The sequence below is a fragment of the Parasteatoda tepidariorum genome, chromosome 9 (assembly GCF_043381705.1).
Source record: "Parasteatoda tepidariorum isolate YZ-2023 chromosome 9, CAS_Ptep_4.0, whole genome shotgun sequence".
Classification (NCBI taxonomy): Eukaryota; Metazoa; Arthropoda; class Arachnida; order Araneae; family Theridiidae; genus Parasteatoda; species Parasteatoda tepidariorum.
The window spans coordinates 24,980,712-24,999,743 of record NC_092212.1 but is presented as its reverse complement, the minus strand read 5'-3'; the positions used below and the strand labels follow the sequence as shown (position 1 = coordinate 24,999,743).

General features: G+C 26.5%; 1 protein-coding gene across 2 annotated transcripts; it reads left to right on the top strand.

Annotated features, from left to right (window-relative positions):
* The first annotated feature begins 951 nt into the window (after positions 1-951).
* LOC107445055 (proteoglycan Cow) lies at positions 952-17,675 on the top strand. Of its 2 annotated transcripts, none has more exons than XM_043045513.2 (12): positions 952-1,288; positions 4,624-4,798; positions 5,390-5,444; positions 5,662-5,764; positions 8,911-9,173; positions 10,887-11,058; positions 11,395-11,483; positions 11,584-11,700; positions 12,100-12,306; positions 12,608-12,655; positions 14,174-14,311; positions 15,530-17,675. In XM_043045513.2, exons 2-12 carry the CDS (start codon positions 4,631-4,633, stop codon positions 15,733-15,735), a joined length of 1,566 nt encoding a protein of 521 aa, XP_042901447.1. In that variant the 5' UTR covers positions 952-1,288; positions 4,624-4,630; the 3' UTR covers positions 15,736-17,675. The 2 variants fall into 2 exon arrangements, with proteins under 2 accessions (XP_042901447.1, XP_071042035.1); XM_071185934.1 differs by lacking the exon at positions 952-1,288 and adding an exon at positions 1,291-1,570.
* Positions 17,676-19,032: the final 1,357 nt, after the last annotated feature.

The window sequence follows — 19,032 nt, the reverse complement described above, 5'->3', positions numbered from 1 at the left end:
TATTTAAATTGGCGATCGCAACGCTCGAATACGCCATCTGGGGAGAGGCCGGTTTCATGCCTTTGGCCCTTCTCCCTTCCCACTCCTCCTCTTTTCAGTTGTATGGATGGTGTTTTCGGTAGAAATGTAAACAATAACAATCCTCTTTCCATACGTTTATTACTGTTTGTTCTTGTTGCAAGCTGTGCACCATCTTACGTTAGTGTTAACACTTTCAGCATTGTAAACACAAGAACTATTAGCATTGTAAACACAGGTAATAAGTAATCAAATGCATTGTTTGCAAGAATCTCAAAATACAGCGATGCCAAATGGCTTTAAAATACAACGGAAACAGTAACCCGGAAATTTAGGCGGTACCGAGGTTGCAGCGTTCCCTAGTGTAGAAAACAACATCCATAGGAATGTACTCCGATATTTTCCCTTTTCTTAATATTTTTTCGATTTATTTAATAAAAATATTTTTTAAAATTTCCGTGATGCTTTTCTTTAGAACTATGCTTTATATAGCTTTCAGTTTCATGTAGTTTTTCAACTTGAAAGATTTTAATCTATATGAAAATCAAGAGAGAAACTGATGTGCTTCCTTCCTCTATGATTCTCCACACGCTACTGGAGAAAGCATGTGAAATATTGCCATAGGTAGAGAGTTCTGCTCTACGCCATCTGCAGCCCATTTCGATCGCCAATGGCCCACACAGAGATTTTCGACATGGAAACGGCTCTTCTGAAATGGCTCATTCGAGCATGGAGATTGTAATTTCTCTTCAATCATTGCTATAAAAAACGCTGAGAATTTATTTATATAGTTTACACATCTTGTTTTTATTAGTGTAAAAAAAATATTTTAAATTTGGGTAGTTTCAGAAGTTAAACGCAAATGCGTTAATGCAAATTGTTGGTTAAGATTTGGAGAAAAACGCAGATGAGGTTTGAAAACAACTTTAGATCAATCGTGAGAACCAATGACATTTAGGGAGTATTCCTTTTCTTATCTGCTAGTCAACCAACAAACGCGCAAGCTCGTTTTCGTCTGCATGAAGATCCGAGTTCTGTTTCGGATTGTTTCTTGTTTCTGCATTTCCATAATTATTTACTCTTTCAAATAAATATTAATGATTACAGAGTGCTGTAGTGTTCAAGTTTAACAATATAATGTAAATTATCAAACTACGAAGCGGTTTTTACTGTTCATACATAATCTCAAAGAAGGGGGAAAAAAGCTCAAAAAATTAATAATCAATAATTTTGTCGTTTGCTGACTTCAAATATTTATAAACTGATAAAAGTAAGAAAAACGTTAATTTTAACCGATGTTATTGCATTTATCCAGTATTTTAAAGATAAGTCTTCGTTTATTTATTTTGTTGCTATTGCAAAGTCTACTTACTACACATAATTCAATCATCCTATCCACTAAATAAGTGCTTATTATAACATTGCAATGGTATTTTAGCAGTCCATAAATTGTAGATTTCTATCTCTCATCTTATATTTTTGTATATTATAGTTAAAACAATTAAATATAAGTTTATTCACTATTTATTTGAATATCTGATGTACTAGACAGGTATCTATTAATCTCAAATTTCTGTTTTAAATGCCTAGTTCCTACTTTAAAAATATATAGTTGCATGTATAACTTCTTGAGATGTTTGATTTCTAATTTCTGTAAACTAACAAAATCTCAAGTTATAATGTTTATGAAGTTCTAGTCAATGATATTTACTTTTATTTGCGCATTGTTGCAAACTTATTAAGATACATTATTTAAAACTTCGTCTGATCTTCCACTAATTACATCTTTTGAAAACGACTATGAGTTATATATTTCTGGGGTCTATGCACTTTTGAAAAGAATTTTCATCTTAATTAATGACTTTAAGCCTAGCAATCAATGTAAAAGTGATCTATTTAAAACATAGTGAATTTCTCCAGCTATTAAGAAACAATTCAAATTTTTCAATCAAGTTTTTTTTTCTTGTTATATTGAAAGATGATTTATTAAAGATACAAACTCAAAAAAGCAGGCTTGATATCTTCTATAGTTTTTTCCTCGTAAAACTTTATACATATTTATTTCTGTAAGTTCAATAACTAGCATATGAAAACATGCAACTAACAATTATTCCTATTTTGCTGTGATTCCAAATAGTATGCAAATTATTATTGTTATTTTATTAAATTCAAGATAAATATGATTAACTATTTGTTTTTAGTCATTTTTAGCATATGTATACATGAAAATTTGTATTTTTTTTTTAAATCTTTATATAATTAAATTTTAATTTGTATTATTTTTGTTCTAATTACTTTTTTATGCTTAATGATTTGTAAAACTTTTTTATTAACATTTATATTAATTGCAGGTATGTTTTTGTTTGAGTGACTAAAAAATAAAAATTTTATCTATTCTTTTTAAAATGCAGATTATTGTTGTTATTAAATATTATTTACTAGATTCAAAATCAATGCTTTTAATAATTTGTTTTTAAGCCATATTTAGTTCAGATAAAAATTTCAAATTGTATTTCACAAATATTCATATTCTTTAATTTTTATTACTGTTATTTTCGTTTTGATTACTTATTCTATGTTTTAATATGTTAAACTTATTTAATTATCATTTATACTAATAGTAGGTTTGTTTTTGTAGTGTTTCTTTTTAGTTATACTTATGTGCATTTCATTATTTGTTTATAATCTGGTAAATTCAAAGATTTTTAATCAAAATTTCTTAAAAATTATTTTTAATTAAAATTATGGTACATTTTTTGCACGCAATTTCCTATATTATTCTAATTTTAACTAATTTTGATTTAGTTTTACAAACATTCTCTTACTTGATTCATAATATACTCTCGATAAAGAATTTATACTATTATAGCTTAAGACTAAATAGTTTGTTCTATGCATATATTTATCAAAACCCAATTATACTTCAATATTATACCTATTCTTGAAAAAAGCTTCATTATGTTTGTCATAAATTTTAATTTTTTTACTTTCCCAAAAAATAATTTATGTATTTATCACCTGAAAAATTTTAATATTTCTCACCATTAAATAATAAAATTGATTATTAAATTAAATTTCTAATTTTAGTTACTTTTTACAATAAACACATTTACTTAATTTGATTTAAATTAAATATTTATATACCTACCTCACTTTATGAAAGGAATGCACTAGACCTTCTGCAACTGCAACTAAAAATTTAATAAAAAGTTTTTTTTTTTATTAATTTTTGAATAATTTATTTAAGCAAGTCATTCATATTATTTAATACAAACTGAATTTACACTCAAATGCTATTCATAGATATATACTTGGTAACCAAAATACTCCAGCTCGTCAGAGGGTACGATTCATTATTACAGCATCTGCAGATTATTTTTCATCTAATTTTTATTTTTTAAAAACAAACAAACAAATGGGAGAAAATTATTCAAACACTTTTTTTAAAATATCTCTAAACTTGTTACTAATAAAAATTTAAATTGAGAAAGCACTGTGAAGAATTTTTTCGTCTGTTACTTGGTTACAGGCTTGAATGTTTAAGAATCTATTTCATTTTTTCAGGAATCTATTTCATTTTTTCAGTATCATTGTATTAAACTCAACTTAAAGTTAGGCAACATAAAATCTTAACGTATAATTTTTAAGAACCTCATATTTGTAAATTTTGGTACATGCATGTAAATTTAAGTTGAATTTTTACGGGAATAGAGCATTTGCCGTTCAATGTGGTGAACCTGGTTTGAATCCCAGCGAAAACTGGTCTATACGAATTCCGCATCCAGCTTGCACCAATCACAGTGCTGACGTAAAATATCCTCAGTGGTAGACGGATCAAGAATTAGAGTCCCCTTGCCGCCGAGTTATCTGTGGGAGGTTTTTCTCTCCATGTAACGCAAATGTGGGTTAGTTCCATCAAAAAAGTTCTCCACGAATTCAAATTTCTCCTAATACTTAATTCAGGATTTCCCTTGTCTTCTGGATTGGATTCAAAATTACAAGGCTACGGAGCTGAACATTAGCAGTCCTAAACCCAAAAATTGGGTCTGCTGTTTAACGACGGTTATAGAGAAGAAGAAAATAATAATTATCCTTGGTCGATTTCATTGAGGTCACAGACAAAAGTGTATGAAGATAGTGATGCAGTCGATATCTGTAGTTAAATCAAAGTGTAAATGTTTAATAATAAAATTCTATAGAAAAGATTTAAGGTCTCTTTTCTTAAAAAAAAAAATTCTATGAAATTATGTTATGAATTATTATCAATTTAAAGTTTGTTTCTATTGAGTTTTCTCATATTTTTAACACTTGAAAATGAAGATTCTATCTGAAAATATAAAATAGCACTAATTCATGCTTTTATAGGTAAAGGCTGAACTCGATTATATTTCATTGAGTGTCTCATATTGAAAATCGAACTCTTTTCTTTAAAGTATATCAACTAATTTTATATTGAAGGCTATGATTTTTTTTTCTTTAATGTGTTTACTTTTATGGAGTTGAAACTGAAATATTTTTTGTTTTTCTTAATTTCAGGGTTGTTTATTTTTTAAGTTTATAATTTTTTATGCAACTTTTTTAAAAAGTATTATTTTTATTTTTTAGGCCAGCTATGATTTCTATAAAAGCAGGATTTTTATTTTATTCTCTATGCATCCATATTTGCATAGCACTGTCAACAGCTGTTAAAACTGAGTATTCTGAGTGGAAAAATCTTAATAATCCTGATGATTCCCCTGCTCATACTTGGGACTTTGAGTTTGATGATAAACAAGTGCAGGTATAGAAATTTTCATTTGTAATTTATTAAGTTTTTATTGTTGATACATTGTAAAATATTTATAATTTATATTATTTGTACTGTACGTTTATAACATCATTATTCATTTAAGCTTTATCATTTTGATCCTTTGATCCTTTTATATATTTTTTTTTTCTGATGCTCTAGTTATAAGCAAAAATATTAAGATATTTTTTAATTGTGGGAAACAGTCTAATAGTTACTAAAAAATGTTTTAGATTATTATTTTAACAATTATATTATTATATATACTGTTAAGGCAAAACAGTTTCTAAAATTTATGTCTACATTTTTGCCTTTGAATGTGTTAGTGACTTTACTCACACTTTCATATAATGTAATTGTATTGTGCTATTTTCTTCTTTGATTGTAAATCTCTGGTTGCTCATGCTTTGATGTAATTAACAAATAGTTATGCTTTATTAAAATTTCTTTATAGCATGCACTGTTTGGAAACATTTTTGTTCTGCAAAAAATATGTTTAAAAGAGAAAAACTAAAAGTATTGTTTTAAAAGCAAGTTTTCTTTAATTAAAATAAATTACTTGAAGTTTAGTTTCCATTTTTTTAGGATACTACAGAGAGTGATAAGTCATTTTTGAAAGCTACAGAAATTGTAACTGAAAGTGAGTAATGTGTTTTTATTTTATTCGTCCATTTTGAATATTTTTTTTAATTAGAAGTATACATTTTTTAGAAACTCTCAACTATTTTTCTTTTTTAATAATATTTTATAAACATGTGAAGCAATACTTCAAAAGTACATAAAAAAACTTAAAATTATGATTATAGAATTATAGAAAGGTCTACATTTATTTATACTTAGGTACTTTATTGTTTTAGATGACCTCTGCAAAAATTTGCAGTGCAAACCTCATCAAGTATGCTTGCTGGAGGATGATGATGTGGCTGTATGCATTAGTAAAAGAAAGCTTAATGCCAAAGAGTAAGCATAAATGTTTATGTCAACACAGGATTTTGAATTTTATTTTTATTCTTAAATTTTAGTTTACAATTCCTTTTATTGTTTTACATGTTTCGTTTTTATTATTATGAATCTGAAGTTTTTTTTTTTTTTTTAATTCTACAGAAGCTGTTTTGCTTAGTTATTTTATTGCATAAAATATTGATTTTATTTAAAATACAAATTAATTGAAAGCAAATATGTTTTTATGTTATTAATGTTTAAGAAAAATGCTGGGAATAATATTTAACTGTTTTTAACTAGCTGTTTTTTTTATCTTTCAGGGAACAATTATGGTCTACTTTTTAATACAGATACTTTCTTACATTTTCTTATTTTGTCTTTTATTATTTATTTTTTTTATAGAAATTTATAATAAAATGTAGTCAAACCTTGCTAATTTGTACCTCAGTTTTACGAATTTCTTTGTTCCATGTAGAAAATAATTCCCTTTAAATTTCCTACATACTTAATCTTAAAAGCTTATTTTGACAAATATTTTTCAGCTCTTACCTTGATAAAACTGAACAACGTAAATAATGGGATAAAAATTAGCATATAATTGTGGGTTAATTAAATATTTACATTAAACATTAATGTTTTTATTTAATCTATAAATTACTACCAGAGCCTGCCTTACATATTAAACTATAAGTATAGTCTATCTATTTTTGCACCCATTATTTGTGCTTTATTTATTTTTTTGTTTCTTTTTTTTTTCATACTTTGATCCACAAATACAGTAGAAATTTTTTATAAAATTAAAGAATAAAATTCCAAATAAACAAAATACAGACAAACCATATAAAAAAAATATATATATAGTGAAAACAGCTTATAGTGAACTCTCAGATATAGTGAACGAAATGTTCGGTCTCATGCCTTGCTATACATGTATAATGTTATTTTTTGTGGATATAGTATACCAAAAAAGTGCGGACGTTGGATATAATGAACTGTTTTCAGTTGATCTTTTTTCTCCATTTTTTTGTATTAATTTTGAAATTTCTACTCTAAAATAAAATACATATACTGATTTTTAAAACCATCTGTAGAGGGGAATGTAGCGATAAGCATTTTTTCTTGTTTACTTCTTTTATCTCACTTTCCCATCCCTAAACAAACCAAGCAGATGTTTCCAACCCAGGCAGATGATGCACCTGTAAGATGTCAGTGGGATCAATATGCAGACCTGCCAACTTTTAATCCCTTCCATTATCATTTTTCCCAGTGGTATTAAAATGGAATTAAAACTTCAATTTTATGCAAACAAATACGTTGTATTTGAAAAAAATTAAGTTGACAACCATGATAGTAACGCATATTAATATATAAGCTTAATTTTTGTAAGAATAGTGGTGATCAAAATCATTTAAAAATTAAATTTATAAAAGAAAAAATAGTATACATTTACTACCACTTTAAATATGAAAATAAAATCTCCGTTTAAATCCGGGAGAATTGGCAGGTATGAATATGCATTTTCTGTCAGAGGGAATGAGTAATTATTCATTATTGGTCAAAGGCTTGGACACTAATATGTGTTGATAAGGCCCTCATTTCAACTCCTTTTTCCTCTCAGTTCAGTTAAAAAAATCCTGCAAACAAGTGTCTCAAATTTAACTATGGCGAGCAGTAAATGTAAAACGTTCTGCATTGATGCTAAAATAGACATAGTCTTAAAAATTGAAAATGGATGCAATCAAGCTGATATTTGCAGGGAATATAAACCATCCAAATCTGCAGTTTGTAACATATAGAAAAATAGGCAATTAATAATTTCTGCTCATAAAAAACAATTTATATGGCAGAAAAAAGTTGAGAAAAGCAGATCACAAGGATGTTGAAGAAGCATTACTGGAGTGGTTCACCAATCGAAGATGCCGCAATCTTCCAGTATCTAGACAAATGTCGATGAGTTTGCTAAGCGATTTTATGTTACTACTTTTAATGTGCTCGAATAGAAGGTTAGGCAGGTTTAAAAAGCGGAATAACAGAAATTCAGGAAAAATTATCTGATAGTCTGGAAGTGTTTCCATAACTGAAGTTGACCATTGCTCATCACCTGAAGATTACTAATTTATTTTTGTACGCAAGATGAAGAGTAATGAAAAATAAAAAAAATTTTGCTACTGCATAATATTTTTCAGTCATTTATTTGAATAATGTGTAATAAAAGGGAGCAGCTTGGGAACCATTAGTTAAATTGCTTGCATAACGGATATAGTGAACTCCCAGTTATAGTTTGACTGTATTTCAAAAAATTAAAAAAAGTACTCAAAAATAAGATACCCTAGAAAAAACTGCATAATTTTAAAAGAAAGGAATATTAAGATTGCAGATAACACAATTATATCACATTATATAATGCCTTTATAAACCCATAAACAATAACACAATTATGTAACACCTTTATAGACCCATAACTAGGTTAAAAATCAGCTAAATATTCTCAACACATTTGAAGCTTTTGTTCACTTAGTATCTCCAACAAAACATCATACTCTTTTTTTTAGCAACTGTTTTTAAGGAGTTATGTAAAAAAAAACTCTTCTTTTTTTTTCAACTGTTGATAGCATGTCCTTTTAATAACTCAATTTTTTGATATTTTGAACTTTTGCATGTCTTAAAGATTCTGATATCGAAGTTACCTGTATTTTATTACGTAGATTGTTTATTTCCTCTAAAGTATAAATTTATTTTTAAAAATAAATTACTTATTTTTATTATTAATGGTAAAAAATGTCTTTGACATTATATTTATAATTTTAATGTAATTAACTGTTTGTTTCAATGCTATTCCATGAACAATAATGGTTTAACATTTTATTCAGTAACTTATTTTAATTTTCTTACTCTGTTTCCAATTTTTAAATTAATTTTTGAAGAAATATCTCAATTATTTTCTCTAAATTAATTGTGAATCAATATAATTTTTATTAAATGTATATCAATGTGTTTTTTATTATACACTTAATCTTAAACATTCAAGTCTTACTGGCTGTGATTAATGTATTTTTGTATCAAAAATTTGCCCTCTGTATAAGAAATAAATTTTTAAAATAAGCAATTTATTTATTGCAAGTTATAAATTGAAATAAGTGATAAATTTTTTGTTCTCATTTTAGAAATGCTATGAAATATTCAGTTTCTAAAAAACCGAAAACAAAAGAACTTAAGACTGAATCACTATTTTGGGAGAAAGGTGAAAAAGAAGATCCTGTTCCTAGTGAAAATCCAAATCCTTGCATACCATGTCCCGTTTTAAAACCGGACTTTGTTTGTGGTTCAGACAATCATACATACTCTTCAGTCTGCCGATTAGAATTTCGTAACTGCATGCATAAAGTTTCTGTAAAAGTGAATTGCAAAGGATTTTGTCCTTGCAAAAGTAAGCTCTTAATTTGCATTTTCAAAATTCATTTTAAATACTGTCTTAACTTATTTATAATAAAAGCATAGAGACCAAAGCAAAGAAATCATTAAATTATGACGCTTCTTTAACCAAAGTCATATAAAACTATTAAAATTAAAAATTATTGGCAACAAAATAATCTAGGAAATGTTTTAACCAATTTTATCTTTAGACTTCTCACGAAATTTATGAACAACTTGTTTATTAAAATGTTAAGCTTCTATCAACAGAATTTCATATTAGATTTTTATCATTAAACAAGCCATTTTTAAAGTTTTATCTTTACATCAAAATTCACTGGGTTCAACTATACATTTCTTTTTTATCAAATATAATGATTTTCCTTGAAGACAATCTCTTGGGAAATCGATGTCAATTCTTTATTGGTTGTGTAGATGTCTATATATGATGTGGTTGAAAGCAAGTTTTTCAAATTAAAACAAAATTATTAAATATAGAATAATCCCATTTGAGCAAGATACTCTTTGAATTTTAGAGAAATCAAGTTTGCTTCAGTTAAAAGTAATTCCTGTGAAGAATAAATTATTTGAATTCAAAACCCTCATAGTTGACTATCATTGCTCCCCTATATTTACTTTTTTGTGACTTGCATTATTTTATTAAATTGAATTATTTATTTTATTAAATTTTATTTTTTTAAATTTAGAATTAATTTGAAATTTTGTATTTTTTTAAAAGTATTAGAGAAAAAAATCAATTCTCTATTCTAAAGATTCAACTACCTTGAAATGAATATTCTAGTATACTATAAAATAATTTTGTGTCAGTTATTTAAAATTTTTGAACTATCTTTTGTAGAAAAAACTTATTAACACAAAAACTAATTCACACAAAATAGTTTTTGTTCCCTAAAATAACAAAATAACAGGCTAAGAAAATTGGGCTCTGATTTTTAATTTAACAACAGTTATTTTTTTAAAATAAAAAATGCACAAATTCGATACCTATATTTTCAATATTTATGAGTTAAAAGTGGTGGAAAATCTTTTTAATGTGCATATTTCATGTTGACCAATTTGAGAGTGTGTAACAGCTTTACTTTAAAAAATTATTTAAAAATTTTAAGAGTTGATAATGGCTATGGGATATTGCTTTCCTTACATGTGTGTAGTGTTTTTAAATTTCACTAAAAATGAAAAATGTCATAAGAGAAAAATTGGAGAATGAAGAACAAAAGGAAGAAGGAATTGTAAAAAAAATACTATATGGGATTTTGATACGATTACTGTGTACCAAATTTTTATATTGCTTTTATGTTTTGATACTAATGTATTTGGTACTACTTATTACTAAATATTCAACATGCATTACTTTTCAGATATTAATGCATATTTTAAAAGCAAACCGTTTTTAAAAAAAAAAAATTTAAAAATCTGCTTATTTAGAAAAAAAATTTCTTGTTAAATATAGTTTAATTTTTAAAAACGCAACTTTAATATTTTGTTTAATGGGTATTTTTTAAATTTGAATTTTAACATATTGGATTTTTACATTCTTCTTTTAATCTAAATTAAAAAAGAGTTTATTGTACCAGGTATTGATATCCTTTTAAAAAAGCTGCATTGTTATCACTAGGAGCCTAGTATTCTATATCTTTTTATGTTATTTGTTATTGACTAGTTTTACTAAATAAATAATTTTGTAATTTAAAAATTTATTTCTTGCCAGCTATCAAGAATGATGTGGACAAAAGCAAAGAATGGCAAATGAAGGATCGCTGGAATCGTTACATGAACAAATATCAAAATACTGTCAAAAAACCAGCAGCTGTTCAGAAAGCTCTGAAAAAAAGCCACTCAATCAACAAGATTGTGAAGAATCCTAACATTCTATCAAATAAGTAATTTTTTAAAATACTAAAATTTATTTAAAAAAATATCTATAAATAATTCAAAAGTATATAATCCATAATAAAAACATGCAAGTTTTTGAATTGCAAATTTAAAATATATTTTGAAAAACTTATATTAGCATACCATAGAGATTTGAATATTATCCCGTGTATATTCCTTTTCCATTCTTTTATAAAAGTAAATAATAAAATTATAATATTTATCAAATATTAAACAGTTATGAGTATCAAAATATGGCTTAAAACTACATTTATTTTATGACCATATTAATGTTCTAATTAAAATGGCAATAAATTAGTTTCTAAAAGGTTTTTTTTTTTCAGAGATGTAACTACAATTAGTACTGATACCATGCAAAAACCATCAAAAGCATTCCAAAGTAATAAAATATCAACACCAATTGTTGAAAAAAGTAATACATTATCTCATCTGTATATTTTTGTTTGTTTGTTAGTTTTCTTTAAAACCATGTTAGAGGAAATTTCAAATACTATTTTTTATTTTCTCTTAAGGCTGCAATGAAAATGAGTTGAAGGCTATGGGAGATCGATTATTGGACTGGTTTTCAGTTGTTATGGCTGATCATCGTCGTGGACAGTCACGAAGAAGATCTTTCCGACTAAGCCACAGTAAGATTTTACTATAAATTTTTTGTGGTGTATCCAATATAGGCACTTCTGCTATGTTGTTAACTTAATATATTTTTTAAAAAATATCTGTGCACGTAGAAGTAAGGTCTGATTTAGGTATTTTTAATCTTACTCAGCCAAATTCATGAAGAAGAAAAAAAGGACAAATTTATACTCAATATTTATTTTTCTGGCTTGGCCTTCTAATGGTAAGATGTACATATCTCATCAAAATTTTACTTGTTCTGGGCATGTCACCTAACATAATTTTTGTGCCTTGGTTGTTACCGACACTGAAAGGATGGTCACTTTTCAATTAACTCATTTTATATAAGTAGGGACATTTACTCAACTTATTTGTACATTTGTTTAAACTTATTATATATTTATTGCACACAGCTCAACTGCCTGATTGCAAACCTGAGGTTAGTTGGATGTTCCAACATTTGGATACTGATGGAGACTTGAAACTATCTCTTCAAGAATTGTATGATTTAGAAAATGATGACCAAGAGCACTGCCTCCGACCTTATCTCCTAGATTGTGATGTTGAAAGAGACCTTGTTTTAAGTCCCTATGAGTGGTGTTCTTGTTTTGACAAATCTCGTAAGTAAAAAAAATGTTTTAGCTTTTCCTTTCTTATTAACATTATACAAACTGTTTTGAATATTATTTAAACCTAAACAGATATCAAATTAATTTAGGTTTCAAAATGCAAAATCATTTAAAAATATTATGACTCTTCTCAAGTTTTAAATGAAATACTTGGTTTAATTTTAAAATTAAAATTGCATATAGCAACTCCTAGGTTTTTTTTTCTCATCAATTGAGTAAAACATTTATTTAATAATATTTTCTACAAATTTTCTTACTAACCTTTTTTTTAAATAATATTTTGTTGTTTCAGAACGTCCTTGTGCTGCAGCGCTTCGTAGAATTCCCCAAGGGCTGATTGGTAAATATTACATTTTTACAAGGTTTTTGTATATCAATATTCTTTACTTAAGTATTTTATTTAAAGTAGTCAAAACAATTTATTCTAAAATTTTAAGTTCAAAATATAGCATTATTTTTTCTGTTTTGTAAATTGAATATATTTTATATTACAAACTATTGATTTATTTTACTAAACTATAATATATTTTTTATATTCACTTATTATTTTAATGAATGAATTTCTATTGTACTTAAACAATCATATGTGTCAAATAGGCCATTTACAAAATATTTGTTTTCCAATTTTTTAGAATTAACTTTTTAAGAAAAAAAATCTGGCTTTAAATAGTTCCTGTTGTTTTTATATTGTTATGTTGATTGTGTAATTTGTTGTTCTGTTACTTTGAATTACTCACAAAAAAAATATTGTGAGCTTAAGTTAGTGTATGATTAAAACATCTAACCATTATGAAACTATAACTATATATCAGTGGTTGCCAACTGACGGCCAGGGAGCTGCATCCGACCCTCAAAGCTTTTTTTTGTCGCCCGCGAACTAAAATATATTAGTTGTCATTTTTTTGCAGACAATTTTCGTAAAAAATCTGTATGGGTTTAAAATACTTTTCTCGTTAATAATCCTGCTATATATCTATCGTAAAAAATTTATTGTTTTGTAACGATAAATAACTCATGAAAACAACATCATCTTCTTAAGTTCATCTACGGTAATGTTGATATAATCATCAGGTATCAGTTTTAAGTAATTTGCTTCAGTGCAATGAATTACTATCAACATCATAATTAGCTTAAGTGAATGTATAATTAAAAATATGTAGCTGTTTTGATATGAGTATCTATTATAAGTAATTATTTGTTATGTTTTTAAGAATAACTCATAAAAACAACATAATAAACTTATAAAATATTATACTTATTAATGCATGTTAATACATATATTTGGTTAATATATTACATACATAGTTAAGAACTTGTGATTAAAAGCATATAGCCGTTTTGATACTATAAACAAGAAACATTTTTTGTGCCAAGACGTGAAATACGATAAACAATTTATACTATTTAACGAGTATAGTATTAATATGGTAGGAATCCAATGTTTATGCAATAAATACTGGTTCAGGTGTTTGGGAGTTTATGTTTTGTATGTTCTTTTGTACATATTTTAGAATCATAAACATAGGTGTGATGAATAATCACAAAAATTTCATTTGGTTTTCAGAAAAGTTATAAAAAATTTCAAATTATTATTTATGAGAATTAATTGATATAGAACTAACATTTATTTGAATTGTTCCTATAATTTCTTAAAAAATTCAGATGAATATTTTTTTAGAAATTACTGTTCTAATTTTATGTAAATTTTAAACAAATTGACATAAAATTAGAAAAGTATATACCTATTCTGTTGAATTAAAATGCATTTCTTTTAAAAGATTGTTTTTTAACGCATTTTTTGTGTCTCGATTTTTTTTAAACTTTACATATTGATGAACTTTATTATGTGTCTGTTTAGGTGGTTATAAACCACTTTGTGATAGTGATGGCTACTATTTGCCAACTCAATGCCATAATGGATCTGGAACTTGTTGGTGTGTTGACCGCCATGGGGTGGAATTCACCAATACGCGAAGACGAGGACGACCTGATTGTGGTAAGTCTATCTACTTTTTTAACCATTTTGATTCTTATTAAACTTTTTTATAGTTAGTTTTACAAAGCTTTATTAGTCTAGTAAAATAGATTTTTATCTATTGTTATTTAATTTTTTATACATAGTGTTAAGAACATAGTGTGTCATTGTGTATCTATAGTGTGTCACTATCGGTCTTGATATAGGGTGCGAGTAAATATAAAAAAGGGAATCGATGAATCCGTTTGTTTATAAATTAAAATTTAAAGAATTATGGTTTTTGAATTCAACAATTAATTTTTTTGTATTTAATATTTGTTTGTGTCAAGAATTGCATAAATTTCTCCCTCTAATGATAAAATTTTAGTCATTGCCATTTAATGTTAAAAATAATTTACCAATGGTTGTCAAGGTAATTGTTTCAACAAATTTTTGAAGAAACCTTGAAATATAGTTTTAAAAATTAGAATTTGATGACATAGCTAATTAACTAACTTTTAATTTCTGATTTTATTTCGTAAAAGGTAACAAAATTATGTATTAATTTAAATTGTATTGCTTTGTTTAAAATCTTATGCTGCATTCAATTTCTAAATAATTATTTGATTTATTTTTAACAATATATTTTTTACATTAGTGTTTAACCTCAACCAAATTCATGCTTGTTTGCTTTTATCCTTCAGGTTTAAAATTTATTATGATTAAGTTGTGTGGTATTAGTACCTAGTAATATTCTCTGCAGAAACCCATTTTTTATATTTATTTCGACTACATATTTCCTACCAATAAATTATAAAGCTACTGTTTTTTTTTCAATCAATTGTAAAAAATTGTCTACATTTATAACTAATTTATAACAATATTTTGTAAATAGAGTAAAATTCAGAATCTGATTTTACTTAGCAGATCATAGCAGACTTAGTTTACATTTAATAAATGAAGAAAAACGATACTAAAATTTTTAATGAAAACTTTGTACTTATATCTGTATAAACTAAACTCAGTGGCGCGACAGCCCATAGAGGGCCAAGGCCTCATCTCAGTTTTCTTGACCTTGGGCTCTGGGGTGCAGGAGCAGATGTTCCAGTCAGCCGAACGCAGAAACCCCAGTGTTTAGTTCCCAAGCATGCTTGGTACTCATTTATCGACCCACTGAAGGGATGAAAGGCTGAACTTATATCTATATATCATAAGTATATACTTTATTTTGATAACTTTCTTTTGTCTTAACATGTATAGATGGTCTTTTAAAAAGAGGTCAATATCATCGTGAGGACAACAAGACCAAAAAGCAAGAAGATGAAAAAGTAGAGAAAGAAATCTCCTCATTTGTTGAAGGCCTTTTAAAGAATGGGCAGCAGCAGCATCGGGATGAAAACCAAGATAATGATCAGGAGGATGATAGTGAAGAGGAAGGCTCTGCTGACCGACCATTAGATTTTTAAGTTATACAAGTTCAGCTCTGTATGGAGGGTATTGTTACATAGTCTAAAGTTTGACACTATTCATTTGTCTTTTGCACCAATAATAACATGTTGATTTTGCTTTGATCATAGTAGCATAGCTGCCATTTTATCCTTGAATTTATGATGTGCAATGATCTTACATAAATCAAAAAAAATTTATATTGCTGTTTTGCTTAGAATTTTAATTTGGAGTAATTAAATTGTTTATATTCAGACTAAAAGATTTTTAGTTGTGTAATAACAGTTTAGTTTAATACTTTGTGAAGGTAGGCTAATTATTTCTTGGTGGGTTGTAATTTTCTTTGTAAACCTTAACATTATAGAGCAAAATTAGGATATTTTGTTTCCGGACAATGGCCAGATGTAGCATTTTTAACATTGACCACATTTTAAAACATGTGGCCACTTTTTGAAAGTTTAAAATTTTAAAGGTTTATAAAAACCGGTGAGATTAATAATGTAAGGCTTTTCTTTGGGAGCATTTCTGAAAATATGGCAAACATTACAAGGCTCATTTCAAAATTTAAGAAACAAGCTGGAAATGAAGTAATTTTTAAATTATAAAATTTTCACACTAATTTCATATTTATCTAAAAATAATAAAATGAACCTACATGGGGTGAATTTTCTACCAAAAAAATAGCGATCATGTAGTGTCAACAATTTTTTTAATTATCATTTGTTATATTTAGTTACTTTGTGACTGCTGACAACTATTAATTTTGCTCTATACTTGGCATTATATGTTTTGAATTTAATATGTGTTATCTACTGCTCAATTGTAGCTTATTATTATCAAACTATTTGACGATTACGTTTAAAATTTATTTATTTTAAGGGAACTTTATCATGCAAGTTATCTTGGATGTTTACCACCAATAAATTAGTAAATTATTAAAATGCTGCACTTGTTCTTGTTAAAAATAAATCAAATTCGTTAACATTGAATTTTAATATAATGTAATTTATTAATGTTATCAAATCAATGTAATAAATTTTCTGTTAGATCTATTTTTAATACATTATATTTCAGACATTGCATGCAATTTTATCATTAAACTGTTCACTTTTTAATGTTTGGCAGCTATGCTGTAGAATGAAGCTGCAATGCTTCAAAGTACACATATCTTTAATGTTTCCAATACATGTATTTGCTTTGTTGTTTGCTTGGAACAATTTTTAATGTTTTTAATATGACATGCATTGATAAGCTAATATAAATGCCACAACGTTCCTCTGTGTGGGAGCTGATCTGTGTTATTGATGAGTACTGAAAGTTATTTAAGTTAGATTTACACTGTGCAAATAGATCTCATATTTGTCTTTCCAGGAATTTTGTAATGGCACATTAGCTGTGTGATGTTTAGTATGCATTTAACTGTTTTTATTGTATACATGCGCGTGTTTGGCAGTTTCTTTCTCGAGTGTGTATGTAAAATCAGCCATATGTATCCAGTATCTAAATATTTTGCTGTCGGTTACGTGTATGTACACAAGCTACAGCTTTGTAATATCTATTTTTGCCAAGGATGTCTCTAAATTTTTAATTTTCAATATTTGTAATCACAAATTTGATTTTAAGATTATATACTTAGTGCCAAACATTTGCAAGTATTAGAAAAATATGTTTTTTGATAATAATACTGTATTGTCCCTTTTTGTGATTGCAAATTAGTCTTACAAAATTAGATATTAGGATTAATTCGAAAGGGAATGAGTAGAGTTCGAACTGCAAGTAATATGCTGTTTGGAAACAGTCCACATTCTAAATTCGTATATGTTTATTAGTACTACTCATATAAGAGCTAATGGTTAAATATATACAAAAACATTAAAGATAAGGATAATACAAGTATTACATCTGTAGTTTGCTGCTTGATTTGATAGTAATACACTTATATACTAGAAAAAATATAAAATGTTGGTGTTCATGTTATTATTAAGTTTTAAAATACACTTTAAATGTGTGTTTTTTTATTTCAAATGTGAAACATTTTTTAATTGAAAATGAATAAACATTCCCTTTTAATTTGGCAGTTTCATCAAAGATTTTATTTCGTATAATATGAACTATTTTTTAAAAAAATTTTTAATTATTCTCAAAATTACGTGAAATAAATTATAACATATCATTTTTAATTGTTATCTAAAGCAAAGATTTTATGTAATTTATATTTTGTTGCATTTCAATGATTTAAAATATTTTTATTTGTCATTTTATCTTAATGTTTTTAAATGTTATTTAAGTGCTTTTTAAAAAAAAAAATAGTGTTTACTAGTGTTTTTTTAAAGTTAGTTATAGTTACTATTACTAAAATTTGAGATTACTATCATTTCATTTATCAAAAGCTTTTCCTTAGTCATTGATTTCACCTTTTATTTTGTACAAATTGGCTCATATATATTCAGTATTATGCAATGTAGGTATCACATTGATTGGCCAAATTACGCATTTTTTAAATGTTTTCAAAATTTATACCCATTACTATATTTAAATGTGTCAAACATTAAATAAGTATTCATTCTATATACTTGATTAGTAGAAATCTTCGCTAAACAGCATGATTTCTATTATTTGTTTGTTTCCTCATATTGTTCAAATTTCGTGACATTAGGCAGTGTTGTATAGTAAGATACTAATAAAACAATTTACTAAACAATATTGGCTATTTGACTTACATTGTTTTTCAGGGTGGTTTACTTTTGGAAAACCTACCTCGTTTTGTTTTGCTTAATGTTTATTTTGTTTATAAGACATCAGCATATTTTACTTTTATTGCATTCTTGAATATTTTGCTTGATGATTACTCAGCAGATTTTATGTACGATTTATAACTCTTATTGCTTACCAAGATTCATAACTCTTATTGTACTTATCCGTTTTGGTAGGCAGTAAAAAAGTCGCCAAACTATTATTGACATCAATCATGCTTAATTAGTTGTGGTAATTGCTACCACTGATATTTTGGTAATTGATACTTAATATTAAAATGTAGGTACAATAGTAGTGTGTTTTTAATGCCTTTCCAAAACGGATTAGTACCCTCTTATTTTCCATCATCCCCTTCAGTTCATTTTCTTTCTTTGGCAGTCTCATTAGATGTAAATCTTGTTGTGTTTTTTTTTTAAAAATATTGATGCTATTCTAGTCATTTTTTTTTAGATAAATGTTTGTTGTTTTAGTTATTAAGTGTATTTTATGTATCAGAATTTAACAACAAAATCAAAGTCTTCCATTTGAGTTTGGTTTGTTCACATTATTTGAACTTAAAATTT